This window comes from Oncorhynchus keta, unplaced genomic scaffold, assembly GCF_023373465.1.
Source record: "Oncorhynchus keta strain PuntledgeMale-10-30-2019 unplaced genomic scaffold, Oket_V2 Un_contig_1888_pilon_pilon, whole genome shotgun sequence".
Taxonomy (NCBI): domain Eukaryota; kingdom Metazoa; phylum Chordata; class Actinopteri; order Salmoniformes; family Salmonidae; genus Oncorhynchus; species Oncorhynchus keta.
In genome coordinates this window covers 251,663-276,001 of record NW_026281161.1, presented here as the reverse complement: position 1 = coordinate 276,001, position 24,339 = coordinate 251,663, and the positions used below count along the sequence as shown (strand labels likewise).

General features: G+C 44.7%; 1 protein-coding gene and 3 long non-coding RNA genes across 8 annotated transcripts in view; 2 read left to right on the top strand and 2 right to left on the bottom strand.

The window, feature by feature from the left end:
• The window catches only part of rbm47 (RNA binding motif protein 47), an 81,328-nt gene that overhangs the window by 45,220 nt on the left and 11,769 nt on the right, over nt 1-24,339 (top strand). The window contains 3 exon segments of the mRNA XM_052504232.1: nt 13,012-13,253; nt 13,256-13,878; nt 15,434-15,776. Of these exon segments, the coding sequence (XP_052360192.1) occupies nt 13,043-13,253; nt 13,256-13,878; nt 15,434-15,776 (1,177 nt within the window). The 5' untranslated portion in view covers nt 13,012-13,042.
• LOC127920310 (uncharacterized) lies at nt 8,389-13,003 on the bottom strand. Its single transcript, XR_008105831.1, has 4 exons — nt 12,068-13,003; nt 11,402-11,652; nt 9,497-10,997; nt 8,389-8,691 (listed from the first exon to the last, which is right to left on the bottom strand). It is a non-coding gene; the product is annotated as an uncharacterized LOC127920310 (long non-coding RNA).
• On the bottom strand, nt 15,783-22,723 carry LOC127920308 (uncharacterized). 5 transcript variants are annotated; one of them, XR_008105826.1, is made up of 5 exons: nt 22,198-22,723; nt 21,886-22,056; nt 20,789-21,575; nt 19,348-19,389; nt 15,783-17,664 (listed from the first exon to the last, which is right to left on the bottom strand). It is a non-coding gene; the product is annotated as an uncharacterized LOC127920308 (long non-coding RNA). The 5 variants fall into 5 exon arrangements; XR_008105822.1 differs by having other exon boundaries at nt 22,141-22,210; XR_008105823.1 differs by lacking the exon at nt 19,348-19,389 and adding an exon at nt 18,233-18,315 and having other exon boundaries at nt 15,783-17,500; nt 22,141-22,210.
• LOC127920312 (uncharacterized) lies at nt 21,427-21,785 on the top strand. Its single transcript, XR_008105833.1, has 3 exons — nt 21,427-21,511; nt 21,602-21,658; nt 21,716-21,785. It is a non-coding gene; the product is annotated as an uncharacterized LOC127920312 (long non-coding RNA).

Below are 24,339 nucleotides of genomic sequence, written 5' to 3'. Positions count from 1 at the left end.
CCCTCCCTCTCTCCCTCCCTCTCTCTCTACCTCCCTCCCTCCCTCTCTCTCTGCCACTCTCCCTCCCTCTCTACCTCCCTCCCTCCCTCTCTCTCTGCCACTCTCTCTACCTCTCTACCTCCCTCTCTACCTCTCTACCTCCCTCCCTCTCTCCTCCCTCTCTACCTCCCTCTCTCTCTACCTCCCTCTCTACCTCCCTCTCTCTACCTCTCCTCTACCTCTCCTACCTCCCTCCCTCCCTCTCTACCTCCCTCTCTCTACCTCCCTCCCTCTCTCTACCTCCCTCTCTACCTCCCTCTCTACCTCTCTCTACCTCCCTCTACTCCCTCTACCTCCCTCTACCTCCCTACCTCCCTCCCTCCCTCCCTCTCTACCTCCCTCCCTCCCTCTCTACCTCTACCCCTCCCTCCCTCTTATACCTCTCTACCCCCACCCTCTCTACCTCCCTCCCTCCCTCCCTCTCTACCTCCCTCCCTCTCTAAGTCCCTCCCTCCCTCTCTACCCCCTCCCTCCCTCTCTACCTCCCTCCCTCTCTAAGTCCCTCCCTCCCTCTCTACCTCCCTCCCTCCCTACCCCCTCCCTCCCTACTTCCTCCCTCCCTCTCTACCTCCCTACCTCCCTCCCTCTCTACCTCTCTACCTCCATCTCTACCTCTCTCCCTCCTTCCCTCTCTACCTCCCTCCCTCCCTCTCTACCTCCCTCTCTCTACCTCTCAACCTCCCTCCCGCCCGCCCTCCCTCTCTACCTCTCTCCCTCCCTCTCTACCTCCCTCCTTCTCTACCTCTCTACCTCCCTCCCTCCCTCCATCCCATCCAGCTACCCAATCATGTTTATTTGGCCTTGTTGATACCTGACCAGAGTGGGTTTGTACTAAATTCAACCCTATTCCCGATGGACCCTGGTCTAAAGTAGTGAACTACATAGAGAGTGGTGCCCTATTCCCGATGGACCCTGGTCTAAAGTAGTGAACTACATAGAGAGTGGTGCCCTATTCCCGATGGACCCTGGTCTAAAGTAGTGAACTACATAGAGAGTGGTGCCCTATTCCCGATGGACCCTGGTCTAAAGTAGTGAACTACATACGGCTAGGGTGTTGTTGAGGAGACTCTGCGTAATCTGAGTGTAGTGGTGTCTGATAGAGGAGACTCCCATCATGTAGTAATCTGAGTGTAGTGGTGTCTGATAGAGGAGACTCCCATCATGTAGTAATCTGAGTGTAGTGGTGTCTGATAGAGGAGACTCCCTACATGTAGTAATCTGAGTGTAGTGGTGTCTGATAGAGGAGACTCTCTACATGTAGTAATCTGAGTGTAGTGGTGTCTGATAGAGGAGACACCCATCATGTAGTAATCTGAGTAGTGGTGTCTGATAGAGGAGACTCCCATCATGTAGTAATCTGAGTGTAGTGGTGTCTGATAGAGGAGACTCTCTACATGTAGTAATCTGAGTGTAGTGGTGTCTGATAGAGGAGACTCTCTACATGTAGTAATCTGAGTGTAGTGGTGTCTGATAGAGGAGACACCCATCATGTAGTAATCTGAGTGTAGTGGTGTCTGATAGAGGAGACACCCATCATGTAGTAATCTGAGTGTAGTGGTGTCTGATAGAGGAGACACCCATCATGTAGTAATCTGAGTGTAGTGGTGTCTGATAGAGGAGACTCTCTACATGTAGTAATCTGAGTGTAGTGGTGTCTGATAGAGGAGACTCTCTACATGTAGTAATCTGAGTGTAGTGGTGTCTGATAGAGGAGACACCCATCATGTAGTAATCTGAGTGTAGTGGTGTCTGATAGAGGAGACTCCCATCATGTAGTAATCTGAGTGTAGTGGTGTCTGATAGAGGAGACTCTCTACATGTAGTAATCTGAGTGTAGTGGTGTCTGATAGAGGAGACTCCCATCATGTAGTAATCTGAGTGTAGTGGTGTCTGATAGAGGAGACTCTCTACATGTAGTAATCTGAGTGTAGTGGTGTCTGATAGAGGAGACTCTCTACATGTAGTAATCTGAGTGTAGTGGTGTCTGATAGAGGAGACTCTCTACATGTAGTAATCTGAGTGTAGTGGTGTCTGATAGAGGAGACTCTCTACATGTAGTAATCTGAGTGTAGTGGTGTCTGATAGAGGAGACTCTCTACATGTAGTAATCTGAGTGTAGTGGTGTCTGATAGAGGAGACTCTCTACATGTAGTAATCTGAGTGTAGTGGTAATCTGAGAGTGGTGTCTGATAGAGCAGACTCTCTACATGTAGTAATCTGAGTTTAGTGGTGTCTGAGGAGACTCTCTACATGTAGTAATCTGAGTTTAGTGGTGTCTGATAGAGCAGACTCTCTACATGTAGTAATCTGAGTTTAGTGGTGTCTGATAGAGGAGACTCTCTACATGTAGTAATCTGAGTGTAGTGGTGTCTGATAGAGGAGACTCTCTACATGTAGTAATCTGAGTGTAGTGGTGTCTGATAGAGGAGACTCTCTACATGTAGTAATCTGAGTGTAGTGGTGTCTGATAGAGGAGACTCTCTACATGTAGTAATCTGAGTATAGTGGTGTCTGATAGAGGAGACTCTCTACATGTAGTAATCTGAGTATAGTGGTGTCTGATAGAGGAGACACCCATCATGTAGTAATCTGAGTGTAGTGGTGTCTGATAGAGGAGACTCTCTACATGTAGTAATCTGAGTGTAGTGGTGTCTGATAGAGGAGACTCTCTACATGTAGTAATCTGAGTGTAGTGGTGTCTGATAGAGGAGACACCCATCATGTAGTAATCTGAGTGTAGTGGTGTCTGATAGAGGAGACTCTCTACATGTAGTAATCTGAGTATAGTGGTGTCTGATAGAGGAGACACCCATCATGTAGTAATCTGAGTGTAGTGGTGTCTGATAGAGGAGACTCTCTACATGTAGTAATCTGAGTATAGTGGTGTCTGATAGAGGAGACTCTCTACATGTAGTAATCTGAGTTTAGTGGTGTCTGATAGAGGAGACTCTCTACATGTAGTAATCTGAGTATAGTGGTGTCTGATAGAGGAGACTCTCTACATGTAGTAATCTGAGTTTAGTGGTGTCTGATAGAGGAGACTCTCTACATGTAGTAATCTGAGTTTAGTGGTGTCTGATAGAGGAGACTCTCTACATGTAGTAATCTGAGTTTAGTGGTGTCTGATAGAGGAGACTCTCTACATGTAGTAATCTGAGTGTAGTGGTGTCTGATAGAGGAGACTCTCTACATGTAGTAATCTGAGTGTAGTGGTGTCTGATAGAGGAGACTCCCATCATGTAGTAATCTGAGTGTAGTGGTGTCTGATAGAGGAGACTCTCTACATGTAGTAATCTGAGTGTAGTGGTGTCTGATAGAGGAGACTCTCTACATGTAGTAATCTGAGTATAGTGGTGTCTGATAGAGGAGACACCCATCATGTAGTAATCTGAGTGTAGTGGTGTCTGATAGAGGAGACTCTCTACATGTAGTAATCTGAGTATAGTGGTGTCTGATAGAGGAGACTCTCATCATGTAGTAATCTGAGTGTAGTGGTGTCTGATAGAGCAGACTCTCTACATGTAGTAATCTGAGTATAGTGGTGTCTGATAGAGGAGACACCCATCATGTAGTAATCTGACTGTAGTGGTGTCTGATAGAGGAGACTCTCTACATGTAGTAATCTGAGTGTAGTGGTGTCTGATAGAGGAGACTCTCTACATGTAGTAATCTGAGTGTAGTGGTGTCTGATAGAGCAGACTCTACATGTAGTAATCTGAGGGTAGTGGTGTCTGATAGAGCAGACTCTACATGTAGTAATCTGAGTGTAGTGGTGTCTGATAGAGGAGACTCTCTCATGTAGTAATCTGAGTGTAGTGGTGTCTGATAGAGGAGACTCTCACATGTAGTAATCTGAGTGTAGTGGTGTCTGATAGAGGAGACTCTCACATGTAGTAATCTGAGTTTAGTGGTGTCTGATGAAGGAGACTCTCTACATGTAGTAATCTGAGTTTAGTGGTGTCTGATAGAGGAGACTCTCTACATGTAGTAATCTGAGTGTAGTGGTGTCTGATAGAGGAGACACCCATCATGTAGTAATCTGAGTGTAGTGGTGTCTGATAGAGGAGACTCTCTACATGTAGTAATCTGAGTTTAGTGGTGTCTGATAGAGGAGACTCTCTACATGTAGTAATCTGAGTGTAGTGGTGTCTGATAGAGGAGACTCTCTACATGTAGTAATCTGAGTTTAGTGGTGTCTGATAGAGGAGACTCTCTACATGTAGTAATCTGAGTTTAGTGGTGTCTGATAGAGGAGACTCTCTACATGTAGTAATCAGAGGATTTGTTATTGTTCTGTGACCCTTTGTCAACTGTCAACTGCACCACACACACACACACACACACACACACACACACACACATGAGTGTAGTGGTGTCTGATAGAGGAGACACCCATCATGTAGTAATCTGAGTGTAGTGGTGTCTGATAGAGGAGACTCTCTACATGTAGTAATCTGAGTGTAGTGGTGTCTGATAGAGGAGACTCCCTACATGTAGTAATCTGAGTGTAGTGGTGTCTGATAGAGGAGACTCTCTACATGTAGTAATCTGAGTGTAGTGGTGTCTGATAGAGGAGACTCTCTACATGTAGTAATCTGAGTTTAGTGGTGTCTGATAGAGGAGACTCCCATCATGTAGTAATCTGAGTGTAGTGGTGTCTGATAGAGGAGACTCTCTACATGTAGTAATCTGAGTGTAGTGGTGTCTGATAGAGGAGACTCTCTACATGTAGTAATCTGAGTGTAGTGGTGTCTGATAGAGGAGACTCTCTACATGTAGTAATGAGTGTAGTGGTGTCTGATAGAGCAGACTCTACATGTAGTAATCTGACTGTAGTGGTGTCTGATAGAGGAGACTCTCTACATGTAGTAATCTGAGTGTAGTGGTGTCTGATAGAGGAGACTCTCTACATGTAGTAATCTGAGTGTAGTGGTGTCTGATAGAGCAGACTCTACATGTAGTAATCTGAGTGTAGTGGTGTCTGATAGAGCAGACTCTACATGTAGTAATCTGAGTGTAGTGGTGTCTGATAGAGGAGACTCTCTACATGTAGTAATCTGAGTGTAGTGGTGTCTGATAGAGGAGACTCTCTACATGTAGTAATCTGAGTGTAGTGGTGTCTGATAGAGGAGACTCTCTACATGTAGTAATCTGAGTTTAGTGGTGTCTGATAGAGGAGACTCTCTACATGTAGTAATCTGAGTGTAGTGGTGTCTGATAGAGCAGACTCTCTACATGTAGTAATCTGAGTATAGTGGTGTCTGATAGAGGAGACACCCATCATGTAGTAATCTGACTGTAGTGGTGTCTGATAGAGGAGACTCTCTACATGTAGTAATCTGAGTGTAGTGGTGTCTGATAGAGGAGACTCTCTACATGTAGTAATCTGAGTGTAGTGGTGTCTGATAGAGCAGACTCTACATGTAGTAATCTGAGGGTAGTGGTGTCTGATAGAGCAGACTCTACATGTAGTAATCTGAGTGTAGTGGTGTCTGATAGAGGAGACTCTCTACATGTAGTAATCTGAGTGTAGTGGTGTCTGATAGAGGAGACTCTCTACATGTAGTAATCTGAGTGTAGTGGTGTCTGATAGAGGAGACTCTCTACATGTAGTAATCTGAGTTTAGTGGTGTCTGATGAAGGAGACTCTCTACATGTAGTAATCTGAGTTTAGTGGTGTCTGATAGAGGAGACTCTCTACATGTAGTAATCTGAGTGTAGTGGTGTCTGATAGAGGAGACACCCATCATGTAGTAATCTGAGTGTAGTGGTGTCTGATAGAGGAGACTCTCTACATGTAGTAATCTGAGTTTAGTGGTGTCTGATAGAGGAGACTCTCTACATGTAGTAATCTGAGTGTAGTGGTGTCTGATAGAGGAGACTCTCTACATGTAGTAATCTGAGTTTAGTGGTGTCTGATAGAGGAGACTCTCTACATGTAGTAATCTGAGTTTAGTGGTGTCTGATAGAGGAGACTCTCTACATGTAGTAATCTGAGTGTAGTGGTGTCTGATAGAGGAGACACCCATCATGTAGTAATCTGAGTGTAGTGGTGTCTGATAGAGGAGACTCTCTACATGTAGTAATCTGAGTGTAGTGGTGTCTGATAGAGGAGACTCTCTACATGTAGTAATCTGAGTGTAGTGGTGTCTGATAGAGGAGACTCTCTACATGTAGTAATCTGAGTGTAGTGGTGTCTGATAGAGGAGACTCTCTACATGTAGTAATCTGAGTTTAGTGGTGTCTGATAGAGGAGACTCTATCATGTAGTAATCTGAGTGTAGTGGTGTCTGATAGAGGAGACTCTCTACATGTAGTAATCTGAGTGTAGTGGTGTCTGATAGAGGAGACTCTCTACATGTAGTAATCTGAGTGTAGTGGTGTCTGATAGAGGAGACTCTCTACATGTAGTAATGAGTGTAGTGGTGTCTGATAGAGGTAGACTCTACATGTAGTAATCTGACTGTAGTGGTGTCTGATAGAGGAGACTCTCTACATGTAGTAATCTGAGTGTAGTGGTGTCTGATAGAGGAGACTCTCTACATGTAGTAATCTGAGTGTAGTGGTGTCTGATAGAGCAGACTCTACATGTAGTAATCTGAGTGTAGTGGTGTCTGATAGAGCAGACTCTACATGTAGTAATCTGAGTGTAGTGGTGTCTGATAGAGGAGACTCTCTACATGTAGTAATCTGAGTGTAGTGGTGTCTGATAGAGGAGACTCTCTACATGTAGTAATCTGAGTGTAGTGGTGTCTGATAGAGGAGACTCTCTACATGTAGTAATCTGAGTGTAGTGGTGTCTGATAGAGGAGACTCTCTACATGTAGTAATCTGAGTGTAGTGGTGTCTGATAGAGGAGACTCTCTACATGTAGTAATCTGAGTTTAGTGGTGTCTGATAGAGGAGACTCTCTACATGTAGTAATCTGAGTGTAGTGGTGTCTGATAGAGCAGACACCACCTCACTGAGGCTGTTGTTGTGTTACCAAGGAGTGTTGAGGATTTAAATAGTTTTCTGTTCATTGAGGGGGAGGAGTTTATGTTCACACACACATGACGTGCAGTAACAGAGGATTTGTGATTGTTCTCTGTGACCCTTTGTCAACTGTCAACTGCTCCACACACACACACACACACACACACACACACACACACACACACACACACACACACACACACACACACACACACACACACACACACACACACACACACACACACAGCATGTGACCCAGGCGATGAACCTTGATCAGAGCTTTATGACCTCATTCTGTATCCTGGGGGTCAAAGGTCAAACATCTCAGCAACACAGGACTGTAAAGCAGACAGATAAAGGTTTGATCGAGATAGAGGAGAGGAGAGGAGAGGAGAGGAGAGGAGAGGAATGGGGGGCAGAGGAGGAGAGGAGAGGAGAAGAGAGGAGAGGAGAAGAGAAGAGAGGAGAGGAGAGGAGAGGAGACTGGTTCTAGAGGAGATGGGGGGGTTCAGAGGAGGAGAGGTTCTAGAGAGGAGAGGAGAGGAGAGGAGATCTGTTAGTTAGGAGAGGAGAGGAGAGGAGAGGAGAGGAGAGGAGAGGAGAGGAGAGGAGAGAGAGGAGGGGAGAGGAGGGGAGAGGAGAGGAGAGGAGAGGAGAGGAGAGGAGAGGAGAGGAGAGGAGAGGAATGAAAGGAGGAAGTTGGTTATTTTACTGTATCGTTCCTGGTTTTATGGATGCTGGGTTCTCATAGGACGGTGTATATTGGTCATGTGACCTGTGTCGTGCTCTACTGTACGTAACTCATTAGCCAAAATATCACGACCTTTAGATTTCATAAGGCTGTGATGTTCTCTATTGTGACCCTAGTTCTAGTCTGGTTTTAGTCTGGTTTTAGACTGGTTCTAGACTGGTTCTAGTCTGGTTCTAGACTGGTTCTAGACTGGTAGATAAAACATCCAGTCTACTGGTCTTTTCCTCTACATCTGTTAGTTACCTATTCCACGATGTTCTAGCTTCACTGGTGTAGTTGGTTCTAGACTGGTTCTAGACTGGTTCTAGACAGGTAGATAAAACATCCAGTCTACTGGTCTTTTCCTCTACATCTGTTAGTTACCTATTCCACGATGTTCTAGCTTCACTGGTGTAGTTGGTTCTAGACTGGTTCTAGACTGGTTCTAGACTGGTTCTAGGGTAGATAAAACATCCAGTCTACTGGTCTTTTCCTCTACATCTGTTAGTTACCTATTCCACGATGTTCTAGCTTCACTGGTGTAGTTGGTTCTAGACTGGTTCTAGACAGGTTCTAGACAGGTAAAAAACATCCAGTCTACTGGTCTTTTCCTCTACATCTGTTAGTTACCTATTCCACAATGTTCTAGCTTCACTGGTGTAGTTGGTTCTAGACTGGTTCTAGACTGGTTCTAGACTGGTTCTAGACAGGTAGATAAAACATCCAGTCTACTGGTCTTTTCCTCTACATCTGTTAGTTACCTATTCCACGATGTTCTAGCTTCACTGGTGTAGTTGGTTCTAGACTGGTTTTAGACTGGTTCTAGACTGGTTCTAGACTGGTTTTAGACTGGTTCTAGACTGGTTCTAGTCTGGTTCTAGACTGGTTCTAGACTGGTAGATAAAACATCCAGTCTACTGGTCTTTTCCTCTACATCTGTTAGTTACCTATTCCACGATGTTCTAGCTTCACTGATGTAGTTGGTTCTAGACTGGTTTTAGTCTGGTTCTAGACTGGTTCTAGACTGGTTTTAGTCTGGTTCTAGACTGGTTCTAGACTGGTTCTAGACTGGTTTTAGACAGGTAGATAAAACATCCAGTCTACTGGTCTTTTCCTCTACATCTATTAGTTACCTATTCCACGATATTCTAGCTTCACTGGTGTAGTTGGTTCTAGACTGGTTCTAGACTGGTTTGGTTCTAGACTGGTTCTAGACTGGTTCTAGACTGGTTCTAGACTGGTTCTAGTCTTGTTCTAGACTGGTTCTAGACTGGTAGATAAAACATCCAGTCTACTGGTCTTTTCCTCTACATCTGTTAGTTACCTATTCCACGATGTTCTAGCTTCACTGGTGTAGTTGGTTCTAGACTGGTTCTAGACTGGTTCTAGACAGGTAGATAAAACATCCAGTCTACTGGTCTTTTCCTCTACATCTGTTAGTTACCTATTCCACAATGTTCTAGCTTCACTGGTGTAGTTGGTTCTAGACTGGTTCTAGACTGGTTCTAGACTGGTTCTAGACAGGTAGATAAACATCCAGTCTGGTTCTGGACTTTTCCTCTACATCTGTTAGTTACCTATTCCACGATGTTCTAGCTTCACTGGTGTAGTTGGTTCTAGACTGGTTTTAGACTGGTTCTAGACTGGTTCTAGACTGGTTCTAGACTGGTTCTAGACTGGTTCTAGACTGGTTCTAGACTGGTAGATAAAACATCCAGTCTACTGGTCTTTTCCTCTACATCTGTTAGTTACCTATTCCACGATGTTCTAGCTTCACTGGTGTAGTTGGTTCTAGACTGGTTCTAGACTGGTTCTAGACAGGTAGATAAAACATCCAGTCTACTGGTCTTTTCCTCTACATCTGTTAGTTACCTATTCCACGATGTTCTAGCTTCACTGGTGTAGTTGGTTCTAGACTGGTTCTAGACTGGTTCTAGACAGGTAGATAAAACATCCAGTCTACTGGTCTTTTCCTCTACATCTGTTAGTTACCTATTCCACAATGTTCTAGCTTCACTGGTGTAGTTGGTTCTAGACTGGTTCTAGACTGGTTCTAGACTGGTTCTAGACAGGTAGATAAAACATCCAGTCTACTGGTCTTTTCCTCTACATCTGTTAGTTACCTATTCCACGATGTTCTAGCTTCACTGGTGTAGTTGGTTCTAGACTGGTTTTAGACTGGTTTTAGACTGGTTCTAGACTGGTTCTAGACTGGTTCTAGTCTGGTTCTAGACTGGTTCTAGACTGGTAGATAAAACATCCAGTCTACTGGTCTTTTCCTCTACATCTGTTAGTTACCTATTCCACGATGTTCTAGCTTCACTGGTGTAGTTGGTTCTAGACTGGTTCTAGACTGGTTCTAGACAGGTAGATAAAACATCCAGTCTACTGGTCTTTTCCTCTACATCTGTTAGTTACCTATTCCACGATGTTCTAGCTTCACTGGTGTAGTTGGTTCTAGACTGGTTCTAGACTGGTTCTAGACAGGTAGATAAAACATCCAGTCTACTGGTCTTTTCCTCTACATCTGTTAGTTACCTATTCCACGATGTTCTAGCTTCACTGGTGTAGTTGGTTCTAGACTGGTTCTAGACTGGTTCTAGACAGGTAGATAAAACATCCAGTCTACTGGTCTTTTCCTCTACATCTGTTAGTTACCTATTCCACAATGTTCTAGCTTCACTGGTGTAGTTGGTTCTAGACTGGTTCTAGACTGGTTCTAGACTGGTTCTAGACAGGTAGATAAAACATCCAGTCTACTGGTCTTTTCCTCTACATCTGTTAGTTACCTATTCCACGATGTTCTAGCTTCACTGATGTAGTTGGTTCTAGACTGGTTTTAGTCTGGTTCTAGACTGGTTCTAGACTGGTTTTAGTCTGGTTCTAGACTGGTTCTAGACTGGTTCTAGACTGGTTTTAGACAGGTAGATAAAACATCCAGTCTACTGGTCTTTTCCTCTACATCTATTAGTTACCTATTCCACGATATTCTAGCTTCACTGGTGTAGTTGGTTCTAGACTGGTTCTAGACTGGTTTGGTTCTAGACTGGTTCTAGACTGGTTCTAGACAGGTAGATAAAACATCCAGTCTACTGGTCTTTTCCTCTACATCTGTTAGTTACCTATTCCACGATGTTCTAGCTTCACTGGTGTAGTTGGTTCTAGACTGGTTCTAGACTGGTTCTAGACTGGTTCTAGACAGGTAGATAAAACATCCAGTCTACTGGTCTTTTCCTCTACATCTGTTAGTTACCTATTCCACGATGTTCTAGCTTCACTGGTGTAGTTGGTTCTAGACTGGTTTTAGACTGGTTCTAGACTGGTTCTAGACTGGTTCTAGACTGGTTCTAGTCTGGTTCTAGACTGGTTCTAGACTGGTAGATAAAACATCCAGTCTACTGGTCTTTTCCTCTACATCTGTTAGTTACCTATTCCACGATGTTCTAGCTTCACTGGTGTAGTTGGTTCTAGACTGGTTCTAGACTGGTTCTAGACAGGTAGATAAAACATCCAGTCTACTGGTCTTTTCCTCTACATCTGTTAGTTACCTATTCCACAATGTTCTAGCTTCACTGGTGTAGTTGGTTCTAGACTGGTTCTAGACTGGTAGATAAAACATCCAGTCTACTGGTCTTTTCCTCTACATCTGTTAGTTACCTATTCCACGATGTTCTAGCTTCACTGGTGTAGTTGGTTCTAGACTGGTTCTAGACTGGTTCTAGACAGGTAGATAAAACATCCAGTCTACTGGTCTTTTCCTCTACATCTGTTAGTTACCTATTCCACAATGTTCTAGCTTCACTGGTGTAGTTGGTTCTAGACTGGTTCTAGACTGGTTCTAGACTGGTTCTAGACAGGTAGATAAAACATCCAGTCTACTGGTCTTTTCCTCTACATCTGTTAGTTACCTATTCCACGATGTTCTAGCTTCACTGATGTAGTTGGTTCTAGACTGGTTTTAGTCTGGTTCTAGACTGGTTCTAGACTGGTTCTAGACTGGTTTTAGACTGGTTCTAGACAGGTAGATAAAACATCCAGTCTACTGGTCTTTTCCTCTACATCTGTTTGTTAGCTATTCCACGATGTTCTAGCTTCACTGGTGCAGTTGGTTCTAGACTGGTTCTAGACTGGTTCTAGACTGGTTCTAGACAGGTAGATAAAACATCCAGTCTACTGGTCTTTTCCTCTACATCTGTTAGTTACCTATTCCACGATGTTCTAGCTTCACTGGTGTAGTTGGTTCTAGACTGGTTTTAGACTGGTTCTAGACAGGTAGATAAAACATCCAGTCTACTGGTCTTTTCCTCTACATCTGTTAGTTACCTATTCCACGATGTTCTAGCTTCACTGGTGTAGTTGGTTCTAGACTGGTTCTAGACTGGTTCTAGACAGGTAGATAAAACATCCAGTCTACTGGTCTTTTCCTCTACATCTGTTAGTTACCTATTCCACAATGTTCTAGCTTCACTGGTGTAGTTGGTTCTAGACTGGTTCTAGACTGGTTCTAGACTGGTTCTAGACAGGTAGATAAAACATCCAGTCTACTGGTCTTTTCCTCTACATCTGTTAGTTACCTATTCCACGATGTTCTAGCTTCACTGGTGTAGTTGGTTCTAGACTGGTTTTAGACTGGTTCTAGACTGGTTCTAGACTGGTTCTAGACTGGTTCTAGACTGGTTCTAGTCTGGTTCTAGACTGGTTCTAGACTGGTAGATAAAACATCCAGTCTACTGGTCTTTTCCTCTACATCTGTTAGTTACCTATTCCACGATGTTCTAGCTTCACTGGTGTAGTTGGTTCTAGACTGGTTCTAGACTGGTTCTAGACAGGTAGATAAAACATCCAGTCTACTGGTCTTTTCCTCTACATCTGTTAGTTACCTATTCCACGATGTTCTAGCTTCACTGGTGTAGTTGGTTCTAGACTGGTTTTAGACTGGTTCTAGACTGGTTCTAGACAGGTAGATAAAACATCCAGTCTACTGGTCTTTTCCTCTACATCTGTTAGTTACCTATTCCACAATGTTCTAGCTTCACTGGTGTAGTTAGTTCTAGACTGGTTTTAGACTGGTTCTAGACTGGTTCTAGACAGGTAGATAAAACATCCAGTCTACTGGTCTTTTCCTCTACATCTGTTAGTTACCTATTCCACGATGTTCTAGCTTCACTGGTGTAGTTGGTTCTCTGTCCATCAAATGTGACGCGATCCCTCGTTTAGCCAATAGAAAATAACGAATGTATCTTTTTCCCCTTCTCTTTCTCTCTCAGGCACCACATCTGATTGGATGGTTTAGTCAGAATGACAGCCGAAGATCCCGCCTCCTCCTCTTCAGCCATGAGTAATAACCCAGCGCCTTCCGGTTCCAACCCCCCAGGCCCTTCCCATCACTCCCCGCATGGACCAATCACAGTGCCCGAGGGTGTGTCCGGGGCCCACAACGAAGCGGCCCTAGTGTCTCTGATGGAGCGTACGGGGTACGGCATGGTGCAGGAGAACGGTCAGAGGAAATACGGCCCCCACCGGGCTGGGAATCCGCCTCCCCGCCACGCGGCTGTGAGATCTTCGTGGGTAAGATCCCCCGGGACGTCTACGAAGACGAGCTGGTCCCGGTGTTCGCGTCGGCGGGTCAGATCTACGAGATGCGTCTGATGATGGACTTTGACGGTAAGAACCGCGGCTACGCCTTCGTCATGTACACACAGAAACACCAGGCCAAACGCGCCGTGCGGGAGCTCAACAACTACGAGGTGCGTCCCGGACGCCTCCTAGGGGTCTGCTGCTCCGTGGACAACTGTCGCCTCTTCATCGGGGGCATCCCCAAAACCAAGAAGAGAGAGGAGATCCTGGAGGAGGTTTCCAAGGTGACGGAGGGCGTCCTGGACGTCATAGTGTACGCCAGCGCGGCGGACAAGATGAAGAACCGGGGCTTTGCCTTCGTGGAGTACGAGAGTCACCGTGCCGCGGCCATGGCGCGCAGGAAGCTGATGCCCGGCAGGATCCAACTGTGGGGGCACCAGATCGCCGTGGACTGGGCGGAGCCGGAGATAGACGTGGACGAGGACGTCATGGAGACCGTGAAGATTCTATACGTCAGGAACCTGATGATGGAGACCAGCGAGGACACACTGAGACAGGTCGGATTGATTGGTTGACTTACTGATTGATTGGTTTAGTGACTGTTTGATCGGTTGATTGATTGGTTGATTGGTTGATTTAGTGATTGATTGGTTTAGTGACTGTTTGATCGGTTGATTGATTGGTTGATTGGTTGATTTAGTGATTGATTGGTTTAGTGACTGTTTGATCGGTTGATTGATTGGTTGATTGGTTGATTTAGTGATTGATTGGTTTAGTGACTGTTTGATCGGTTGATTGATTGGTTGATTGGTTGATTTAGTGATTGATTGGTTTAGTGACTGTTTGATCGGTTGATTGATTGGTTGATTGGTTGATTTAGTGATTGATGGATTAGTTGATTGGTTGCTTGGTGTTTGACCAGTGGAACCCAGGGCTGTATTAACATGTGTCTGTGTTCTAGGTGTTTGGCCAGTAGAACCCAGGCTGTATTAACATGTGTCTGTGTTCTAGGTGTTTGGCCAGTAGAACCCAGGCTGTATTAACATGTGTCTGTGTTCTAGGTGTTTGGCCTGTGGAACCCAGGGCTGTATTAACATGTGTCTGTGTTCTAGGTGTTTGGCCAGTGGAACCCAGGCTGTATTAACATGTCACTGTGTTCTAGGTGTTTGGCCAGTGGAACCCAGGCTGTATTAACATGTCACTGTGTTCTAGGTGTTTGGCCAGTGGAACCCAGGCTGTATTAACATGTCACTGTGTTCTAGGTGTTTGGCCAGTAGAACCCAGGCTGTATTAACATGTCTCTGTGTTCTAGGTGTTTGGCCAGTAGAACCCAGGCTGTATTAACATGTGTCTGTGTTCTAGGTGTTTGGGACAGTGGAACCAGGCTGTATTAACATGTCTCTGTGTTCTAGGTGTTTGGCCAGTGGAACCCAGGCTGTATTAACATGTCTCTGTGTTCTAGGTGTTTGGCCAGTAGAACCCAGGCTGTATTAACATGTCTCTGTGTTCTAGGTGTTTGGCCAGTAGAACCCAGGCTGTATTAACATGTCACTGTGTTCTAGGTGTTTGGCCAGTAGAACCCAGGCTGTATTAACATGTCTCTGTGTTCTAGGTGTTTGGCCAGTAGAACCCAGGCTGTATTAACATGTCTCTGTGTTCTAGGTGTTTGGCCAGTAGAACCCAGGCTGTATTAACATGTCTCTGTGTTCTAGGTGTTTGGCCAGTGGAACCCAGGCTGTATTAACATGTCTCTGTGTTCTAGGTGTTTGGCCAGTAGAACCCAGGCTGTATTAACATGTCTCTGTGTTCTAGGTGTTTGACCAGTAGAACCCAGGCTGTATTAACATGTCTCTGTGTTCTAGGTGTTTGGCCAGTGGAACCCAGGCTGTATTAACATGTGTCTGTGTTCTAGGTGTTTGGCCAGTAGAACACAGGCTGTATTAACATGTCTCTGTGTTCTAGGTGTTTGGCCAGTGGAACCCAGGCTGTATTAACATGTCTCTGTGTTCTAGGTGTTTGGCCAGTAGAACCCAGGCTGTATTAACATGTCTCTGTGTTCTAGGTGTTTGGACAGTGGAACCAGGGCTGTATTAACATGTCTCTGTGTTCTAGGTGTTTGGCCAGTGGAACCAGGGCTGCGTGGAACGTGTCAAGAAGATCCGCGACTACGCCTTCGTCCACTTCTCGTCCCGTGACGATGCCGTGGTTGCCATGGACCACCTGAACGGGACGGAGGTGGAGGGGTCCTGTATCGAGGTCACCCTGGCTAAGCCTGTCGACAAGGAGCAGTACACGCGTTACCAGAAGGCATCTAAAGGGGGCGCTACAGCGGCCGCGGCAGCTCCGGAACCAGTCCAGCAGAACTACGTGTACCAGTGTGACCCCTACACCCTCACCTACTATGGGTACCCTTACAACACGCTGATCGGACCCAACAGGGACTACTTCATCAAAGGTTAGAGTCCTTTCCCTCTGGGTCTCTGTGGCTGCGTTTACACAGACAGTCACATTCTGATCTTAATAGATTGTAGATTAGATAATAGATAATAGATTAGATAATAGTGTCTGTAGAGTCCTTTCCCTCTGGGTCTCTGTGGCTGCGTTTACACAGACAGTCACATTCTGATCTTAATAGATTGTAGATTAGATAATAGATAATAGATTAGATAATAGTGTCTGTAGAGTCCTTTCCCTCTGGGTCTCTGTGGCTGCGTTTACACAGACAGTCACATTCTGATCGTGTTTGTTCTTTTCTATTTTTTTTACACCAATCAGATCAGCTCTTTAGCTCGAAACTTGGGCTGCCTGTATAAACGTAGCCTTTTGTACCACAGACGTAACTGATCTGTTGATTAGATGGGGTGTGCTGTTGTAAATGTAACCAATAGTGAATCCACCTCATCAAATACATGTGATTAGTAGATGATCGTGATGAATATTGATATTGATGAATCTGATGAATAGGTGTTCTGAATGATTATTGATCATTTACCGGTTATAAATCACCGATCAGCATCGATAACTGTTAGAGAGGTAAAATGGGGACGCGCTCCGCAATATGACGTCACAGGATACAGAGGGGTGACTTCCTGCTCAGCGACTACCGAGAACGACAATATTCCCAAGATGGCCACTGTTGTGTCTTCCTAGTTTCTTCCCTCCGTTGAGGCATATAGAGTACCACGGTATGAGTCATGATACCCATAACACCCCGCGGTCAAACAAGGAAATGGTTCCAATCATTTTTCCCCAAAGGGGATTTTTTATAGAAACACTTAAATTAAGGGCTGTTGTTTCGTGTCAGTTTACCCTGGTGTGACGTTTTGATAACTGTGTAGATCTTTTATTCATGTATTCGCCTGTATTTACCCCCAATGAAATGCTAATTAGCTGCTCATGTGGCTCCCGTAAAGAACTACAAATCTCTGGATTAACTATCTAATGTGGCTCCCGTAAAGAACTACAAATCTCTGGATTAACTATCTAATGTGGCTCCCGTAAAAAACTACAAATCTCTGGATTAACTATCTAATGTGACTCCTGTAAAGAACTACAAATCTCTGGATTAACTATCTAATGTGACTCCCGTAAAGAACTACAAATCTCTGGATTAACTATCTAATGTGGCTCCCGTAAAAAACTACAAATCTCTGGATTAACTATCTAATGTGACTCCTGTAAAGAACTACAAATCTCTGGATTAACTATCTAATGTGACTCCCGTAAAGAACTACAAATCTCTGGATTAACTATCTAATGTGGCTCCTGTAAAGAACTACAAATCTCTGGATTAACTATCTAATGTGGCTCCCGTAAAGAACTACAAATCTCTGGATTAACTATCTAATGTGGCTCCTGTAAAGAACTACAAATCTCTGGATTAACTATCTAATGTGGCTCCCGTAAAGAACTACAAATCTCTGGATTAACTATCTAATGTGGCTCCCGTAAAGAACTACAAATCTCTGGATTAACTATCTAATGTGACTCCTGTAAAGAACTACAAATCTCTGGATTAACTATCTAATGTGACTCCCGTAAAGAACTACAAATCTCTGGATTAACTATCTAATGTGGCTCCCGTAAAGAACTACAAATCTCTGGATTAACTATCTAATGTGACTCCCGTAAAGAACTACAAATCACACAATACCTGGTAGTAAAGGTATCAGAGATGACCTGTAGGATCAATACCTGGTAGTAAAGGTATCAGAGATGACCTGTAGGATCAATACCTGGTAGTAAAGGTATCAGAGATGACCTGTAGGATCAATACCTGGTAGTAAAGGTATCAGAGATGACCTGTAGGATCAATACCTGGTAGTAAAGGTATCAGAGATGACCTGCAGGATCAATACCTGGTAGTAAAGGTGTCAGAGATGACCTGTAGGATCAATACCTGGTTAAAGGTATCAGAGATGACCTGTAGGATCAATACCTGGTAGTAAAGGTATCAGAGATGACCTGTAGGATCAATACCTGGTAGTAAAGGTATCAGAGATGACCTGTAGGATCAATACCTGGTAGTAAAGGTATCAGAGATGACCTGTAGGATCAATACCTGGTAGTAAAGGTATAAGATGACCTGCAGGATCAATACCTGGTAGTAAAGGTGTCAGAGATGACCTGTAGGATCAATACCTGGTAGTAAAGGTATCAGAGATGACCTGTAGGATCAATACCTGGTAGTAAAGGTATCAGAGATGACCTGGGATCAATACCTGGTAGTAAAGGTATCAGAGATGACCTCCAGGATCAATACCTGGTAGTAAAGGTATCAGAGATGACCTGTAGGATCAATACCTGGTAGTAAAGGTATCAGAGATGACCTGTAGGATCAATACCTGGTAGTAAAGGTATCAGAGATGACCTCCAGGATCAATACCTGGTAGTAAAGGTATCAGAGATGACCTCCAGGATCAATACCTGGTAGTAAAGGTATCAGAGATGACCTGTAGGATCAATACCTGGTAGTAAAGGTATCAGCTAGAGACCTGTAGGATCAATACCTGGTAGTAAAGGTATCAGCTAGAGACCTGTAGGATCAATACCTGGTAGTAAAGGTGTCAGAGATGACCTGTAGGATCAATACCTGGTAGTAAAGGTATCAGATAGAGACCTGCAGGATCAATACCTGGTAGTAAAGGTATCAGCTAGAGACCTGCAGGATCAATACCTGGTAGTAAAGGTATCAGAGATGACCTCCAGGATCAATACCTGGTAGTAAAGGTGTCAGAGATGACCTGTAGGATCAATACCTGGTAGTAAAGGTGTCAGAGATGACCTGTAGGATCAATACCTGGTAGTAAAGGTATCAGATAGAGACCTGCAGGATCAATACCTGGTAGTAAAGGTATCAGCTAGAGACCTGCAGGATCAATACCTGGTAGTAAAGGTATCAGAGATGACCTCCAGGATCAATACCTGGTAGTAAAGGTATCAGAGATGACCTCCAGGATCAATACCTGGTAGTAAAGGTATCAGAGATGACCTGTAGGATCAATACCTGGTAGTAAAGGTATCAGAGATGACCTGTAGGATCAATACCTGGTAGTAATGGTATCAGAGATGACCTGCAGGATCAATACCTGGTAGTAAAGGTATCAGAGATGAGGTGCAGGATCAATACCTGGTAGTAAAGGTATCAGCTAGAGACCTGCAGGATCAATACCTGGTAGTAAAGGTATCAGAGATGACCTCCAGGATCAATACCTGGTAGTAAAGGTGTCAGAGATGACCTGTAGGATCAATACCTGGTAGTAAAGGTATCAGAGATGACCTCCAGGATCAATACCTGGTAGTAAAGGTATCAGCTAGAGACCTGTAGGATCAATACCTGGTAGTAAAGGTGTCAGAGATGACCTGTAGGATCAATACCTGGTAGTAAAGGTATCAGAGATGACCTCCAGGATCAATACCTGGTAGTAAAGGTGTCAGAGATGACCTGTAGGATCAATACCTGGTAGTAAAGGTATCAGAGATGATCTCCAGGATCAATACCTGGTAGTAAAGGTATCAGAGATGACCTGTAGGATCAATACCTGGTAGTAAAGGTATCAGCTAGAGACCTGTAGGATCAATACCTGGTAGTAAAGGTATCAGCTAGAGACCTGTAGGATCAATACCTGGTAGTAAAGGTGTCAGAGATGACCTGTAGGATCAATACCTGGTAGTAAAGGTATCAGATAGAGACCTGCAGGATCAATACCTGGTAGTAAAGGTATCAGCTAGAGACCTGCAGGATCAATACCTGGTAGTAAAGGTATCAGAGATGACCTCCAGGATCAATACCTGGTAGTAAAGGTGTCAGAGATGACCTGTAGGATCAATACCTGGTAGTAAAGGTGTCAGAGATGACCTGTAGGATCAATACCTGGTAGTAAAGGTATCAGATAGAGACCTGCAGGATCAATACCTGGTAGTAAACATCAGCTAGAGACCTGCAGGATCAATACCTGGTAGTAAAGGTATCAGAGATGACCTCCAGGATCAATACCTGGTAGTAAAGGTATCAGAGATGACCTCCAGGATCAATACCTGGTAGTAAAGGTATCAGAGATGACCTGTAGGATCAATACCTGGTAGTAAAGGTATCAGAGATGACCTGTAGGATCAATACCTGGTAGTAATGGTATCAGAGATGACCTGCAGGATCAATACCTGGTAGTAAAGGTATCAGAGATGAGGTGCAGGATCAATACCTGGTAGTAAAGGTATCAGCTAGAGACCTGCAGGATCAATACCTGGTAGTAAAGGTATCAGAGATGACCTCCAGGATCAATACCTGGTAGTAAAGGTGTCAGAGATGACCTGTAGGATCAATACCTGGTAGTAAAGGTATCAGAGATGACCTCCAGGATCAATACCTGGTAGTAAAGGTATCAGCTAGAGACCTGTAGGATCAATACCTGGTAGTAAAGGTGTCAGAGATGACCTGTAGGATCAATACCTGGTAGTAAAGGTATCAGAGATGACCTCCAGGATCAATACCTGGTAGTAAAGGTGTCAGAGATGACCTGTAGGATCAATACCTGGTAGTAAAGGTATCAGAGATGATCTCCAGGATCAATACCTGGTAGTAAAGGTATCAGAGATGACCTGCAGGATCAATACCTGGTAGTAAAGGTATCAGAGATGACCTGCAGGATCAATACCTGGTAGTAAAGGTATCAGAGAGGACCTGTAGGATCAATACCTGGTAGTAAAGGTATCAGAGATTACCTCCAGGATCAATACCTGGTAGTAAAGGTATCAGAGATGACCTGTAGGATCAATACCTGGTAGTAAAGGTATCAGAGATGACCTGTAGGATCAATACCTGGTAGTAAAGGTATCAGAGATGACCTGTAGGATCAATACCTGGTAGTAAAGGTATCAGAGATGACCTCCAGGATCAATACCTGGTAGTAAAGGTGTCAGAGATGACCTGTAGGATCAATACCTGGTAGTAATGGTATCAGAGATGACCTCCAGGATCAATACCTGGTAGTAAAGGTATCAGCTAGAGACCTGTAGGATCAATACCTGGTAGTAAAGGTATCAGAGATGACCTGTAGGATCAATACCTGGTAGTAAAGGTATCAGAGATGACCTGTAGGATCAATACCTGGTAGTAAAGGTATCAGAGATGACCTGTAGGATCAATACCTGGTAGTAAAGGTATCAGAGATGACCTGTAGGATCAATACCTGGTAGTAAAGGTATCAGAGATGACCTGTAGGATCAATACCTGGTAGTAAAGGTATCAGAGATGACCTTCAGGATCAATACCTGGTAGTAAAGGTATCAGAGATGACCTGTAGGATCAATACCTGGTAGTAATGGTATCAGAGATGACCTGTAGGATCAATACCTGGTAGTAAAGGTATCAGAGATGACCTGTAGGATCAATACCTGGTAGTAAAGGTATCAGAGATGACCTGTAGGATCAATACCTGGTAGTAAAGGTATCAGCTAGAGACCTGCAGGATCAATACCTGGTAGTAAAGGTATCAGAGATGATTTGTAGTCTGGCATGGTGTCTACTTTGATGCTAATTAGCATTTTAGAATATGAGAGTAAATAGAGCTGAATATATTGATAAAAGTCACCTTGTCCTAGAGAGATTTACAGGGTCATCAAAACACCAGGGCAGGTTAAACCTACACAAAACACCACGGCAGGTTAAACCTACACAAAACACCACGACAGGTTAAACCTACACAAAACACCACGGCAGGGTTAAACCTACACAAAACACCACGGCAGGTTAAACCTACACAAAACACCACGGTTAAACAGGGTTAAACCTACACAAAACACCACGGCAGGTTAAACCTACACAAAACACCACGGCAGGTTAAACCTACACAAAACACCACGGCAGGTTAAACCTACACAAAAACACCACGGCAGGGTTAAACCTACACAAAACACCACGGCAGGTTAAACCTACACAAAACACCACGGCAGGTTAAACCTACACAAAACACCACGACAGGTTAAACAGGTTAAACCTACACAAAACACCACGGCAGGTTAAACCTAGGGGTTAAACCTACACAAAACACCACGACAGGTTAAACCTACACAAAACACCACAGCAGGGTTAAACCTACACAAAACACCACGGCAGGTTAAACCTACACAAAACACCACGGCAGGTTAAACCTACTCAAAACACCACGACAGGGTTAAACCTACACAAAACACCACGGCAGGGTTAAACCTACACAAAACACCACGACAGGTTAAACCTACACAAAACACCACGACAGGTTAAACCTACACAAAACACCACGGCAGGTTAAACCTACTCAAAACACCACGGCAGGTTAAACCCACACAAAACACCACGACAGGTTAATCCTACACAAAACACCACGGCAGGGTTAAACCTACACAAAACACAGCCCTCATTTAAAGTGTTTCTAAAATCCCTTATTGGAAAATGAACGGTGATTGGAACCATTTCCTTGTTTGACCGCTAGGTCTTATGGGTATTATGACACCTCCACTGTGGGCCTCTATACCTGCATCGAGAGGATCCCCTAGTGGCTGTCTGGAGTATTGGCAGATTATGATTCTGCTGTCTCCCTTCACTGTCTGTAAGCAGGAAGCGTCTCCTCTGTAAGTAACCTCTGAGGACGCCATATTGCAGAGAGTCCCCCTTTTTCAGTGCTGAGCCCGTCCCCTGTGATGAGTGATGCTGGCAGGTGTCTGGGTGGCAGCTCAACTAATCTGTGTCCTAAGTAGCACTCTATTCCATTTGCAGGGCACTACTATCGACCAGAGCCCTATTGGCTCTAACCCTATGGGCCCTTGTCAGAAGTAGTGCCCTGTATAGGGGACAGGGTTCCATTTGGGCCGATCCAACTCATCCGTCCAGACGTTGACTGTAATCACTGTGTTCTGGTTTTCTCTCCAAAGGAGGCCCAATGATACAGACCAATGGTAATCTATTCCATCCTTTATTGGCTACTCCTTTACACTCCCTTATCCAATGAAACATCAACTTCCTGGTCATGTGACCAACTCCTCTCTCTGGGTTTCTATAACAACTTCCCCTTGTTCCATCACCTCTTCAGTTCGCTAGTAGACAGACAAACTGTCAGACCCCACGATGTCTCCCACACTCCTTGACAACTTCGGTTATTAGATGTTCTACCAGTGTTGGAATCACACAAACTAATGACTAGATAAACATAGACAATGTACAGTATATATATATATTTTTGCACCTCTGACAAAATGACGCCCCATAGCAGCCCTCCCCCCTAACGACGGCTTCACACTTTGATGGGAAATGTCCAAACTGGATTCCTTGGGACGTCCCAACTCTCGGACACCACCCCATTGAATTTGACATTTAAAACGGTTAAAGTAAGAGTTAAGGTTAAGGGTAGAGGTTTAGGGGTTTAGGGTAGGGGTTTAGGGTAGGGTAGGGTAGGGTAGGGGTTTAGGGTAGGGTAGGGGTTTAGGGTAGGGGTTTAGGGTAGGGGTTTAGGGTAGGGGTTTAGGGGTTTAGGGTAGGGTAGGGGTTTAGGGTAGGTGTTTAGGGTAGGCGTTTAGGGTAGGGGTTTAGGGTAGGGGTTTAGGGTAGGGGTTTAGGGGTTTAGGGTAGGGTAGGGGTTTAGGGTAGGTGTTTAGGGTAGGCGTTTAGGGTAGGGGTTTAGGGTAGGGGTTTAGGGTTTAGGGTAGGGGTTTTGGGTAGGGTAGGGTAGGGGTTTAGGGTAGGGGTTTAGGGTAGGGTAAGAGTTTAGGGTAGAAGTCTAGGGTAGGTTAGGGGTTTAAGGTAGTGACGTCCCAAGGATCACGGATAGCAACAACGAACTTCAGTGCCACAGGAGGTTGGTGGTAGGGTAGGGGTTTAGGGTAGGGGTTTAGGGTTTAGGGTAGGGTAAGGGGTTTAGGGTAGAAGTCTAGGGTAGGTTAGGGGTTTAAGGTAGTGACGTCCCAAGGATCACGGATAGCAACAACGAACTTCAGTGCCACAGGAGGTTGGTGGTAGGGTAGGGGTTTAGGGTAGGGGTTTAGGGTTTAGGGTAGGGTAAGGGGTTTAGGGTAGAAGTCTAGGGTAGGTTAGGGGTTTAAGGTAGTGACGTCCCAAGGATCACGGATAGCAATAACGAACTTCAGTGCCACAGGAGGTTGGTGGTAGGGTAGGGGTTTAGGGTAGGGGTTTAGGGTTTAGGGTAGGGTAAGGGGTTTAGGGTAGAAGTCTAGGGTAGGTTAGGGGTTTAAGGTAGTGACGTCCCAAGGATCACGGATAGCAACAACGAACTTCAGTGCCACAGGAGGTTGGTGGTAGGGTAGGGGTTTAGGGTAGGGGTTTAGGGTTTAGGGTAGGGTAAGGGGTTTAGGGTAGAAGTCTAGGGTAGGTTAGGGGTTTAAGGTAGTGACGTCCCAAGGATCACGGATAGCAATAACGAACTTCAGTGCCACAGGAGGTTGGTGGTAGGGTAGGGGTTTAGGGTAGGGGTTTAGGGTTTAGGGTAGGGTAAGGGGTTTAGGGTAGAAGTCTAGGGTAGGTTAGGGGT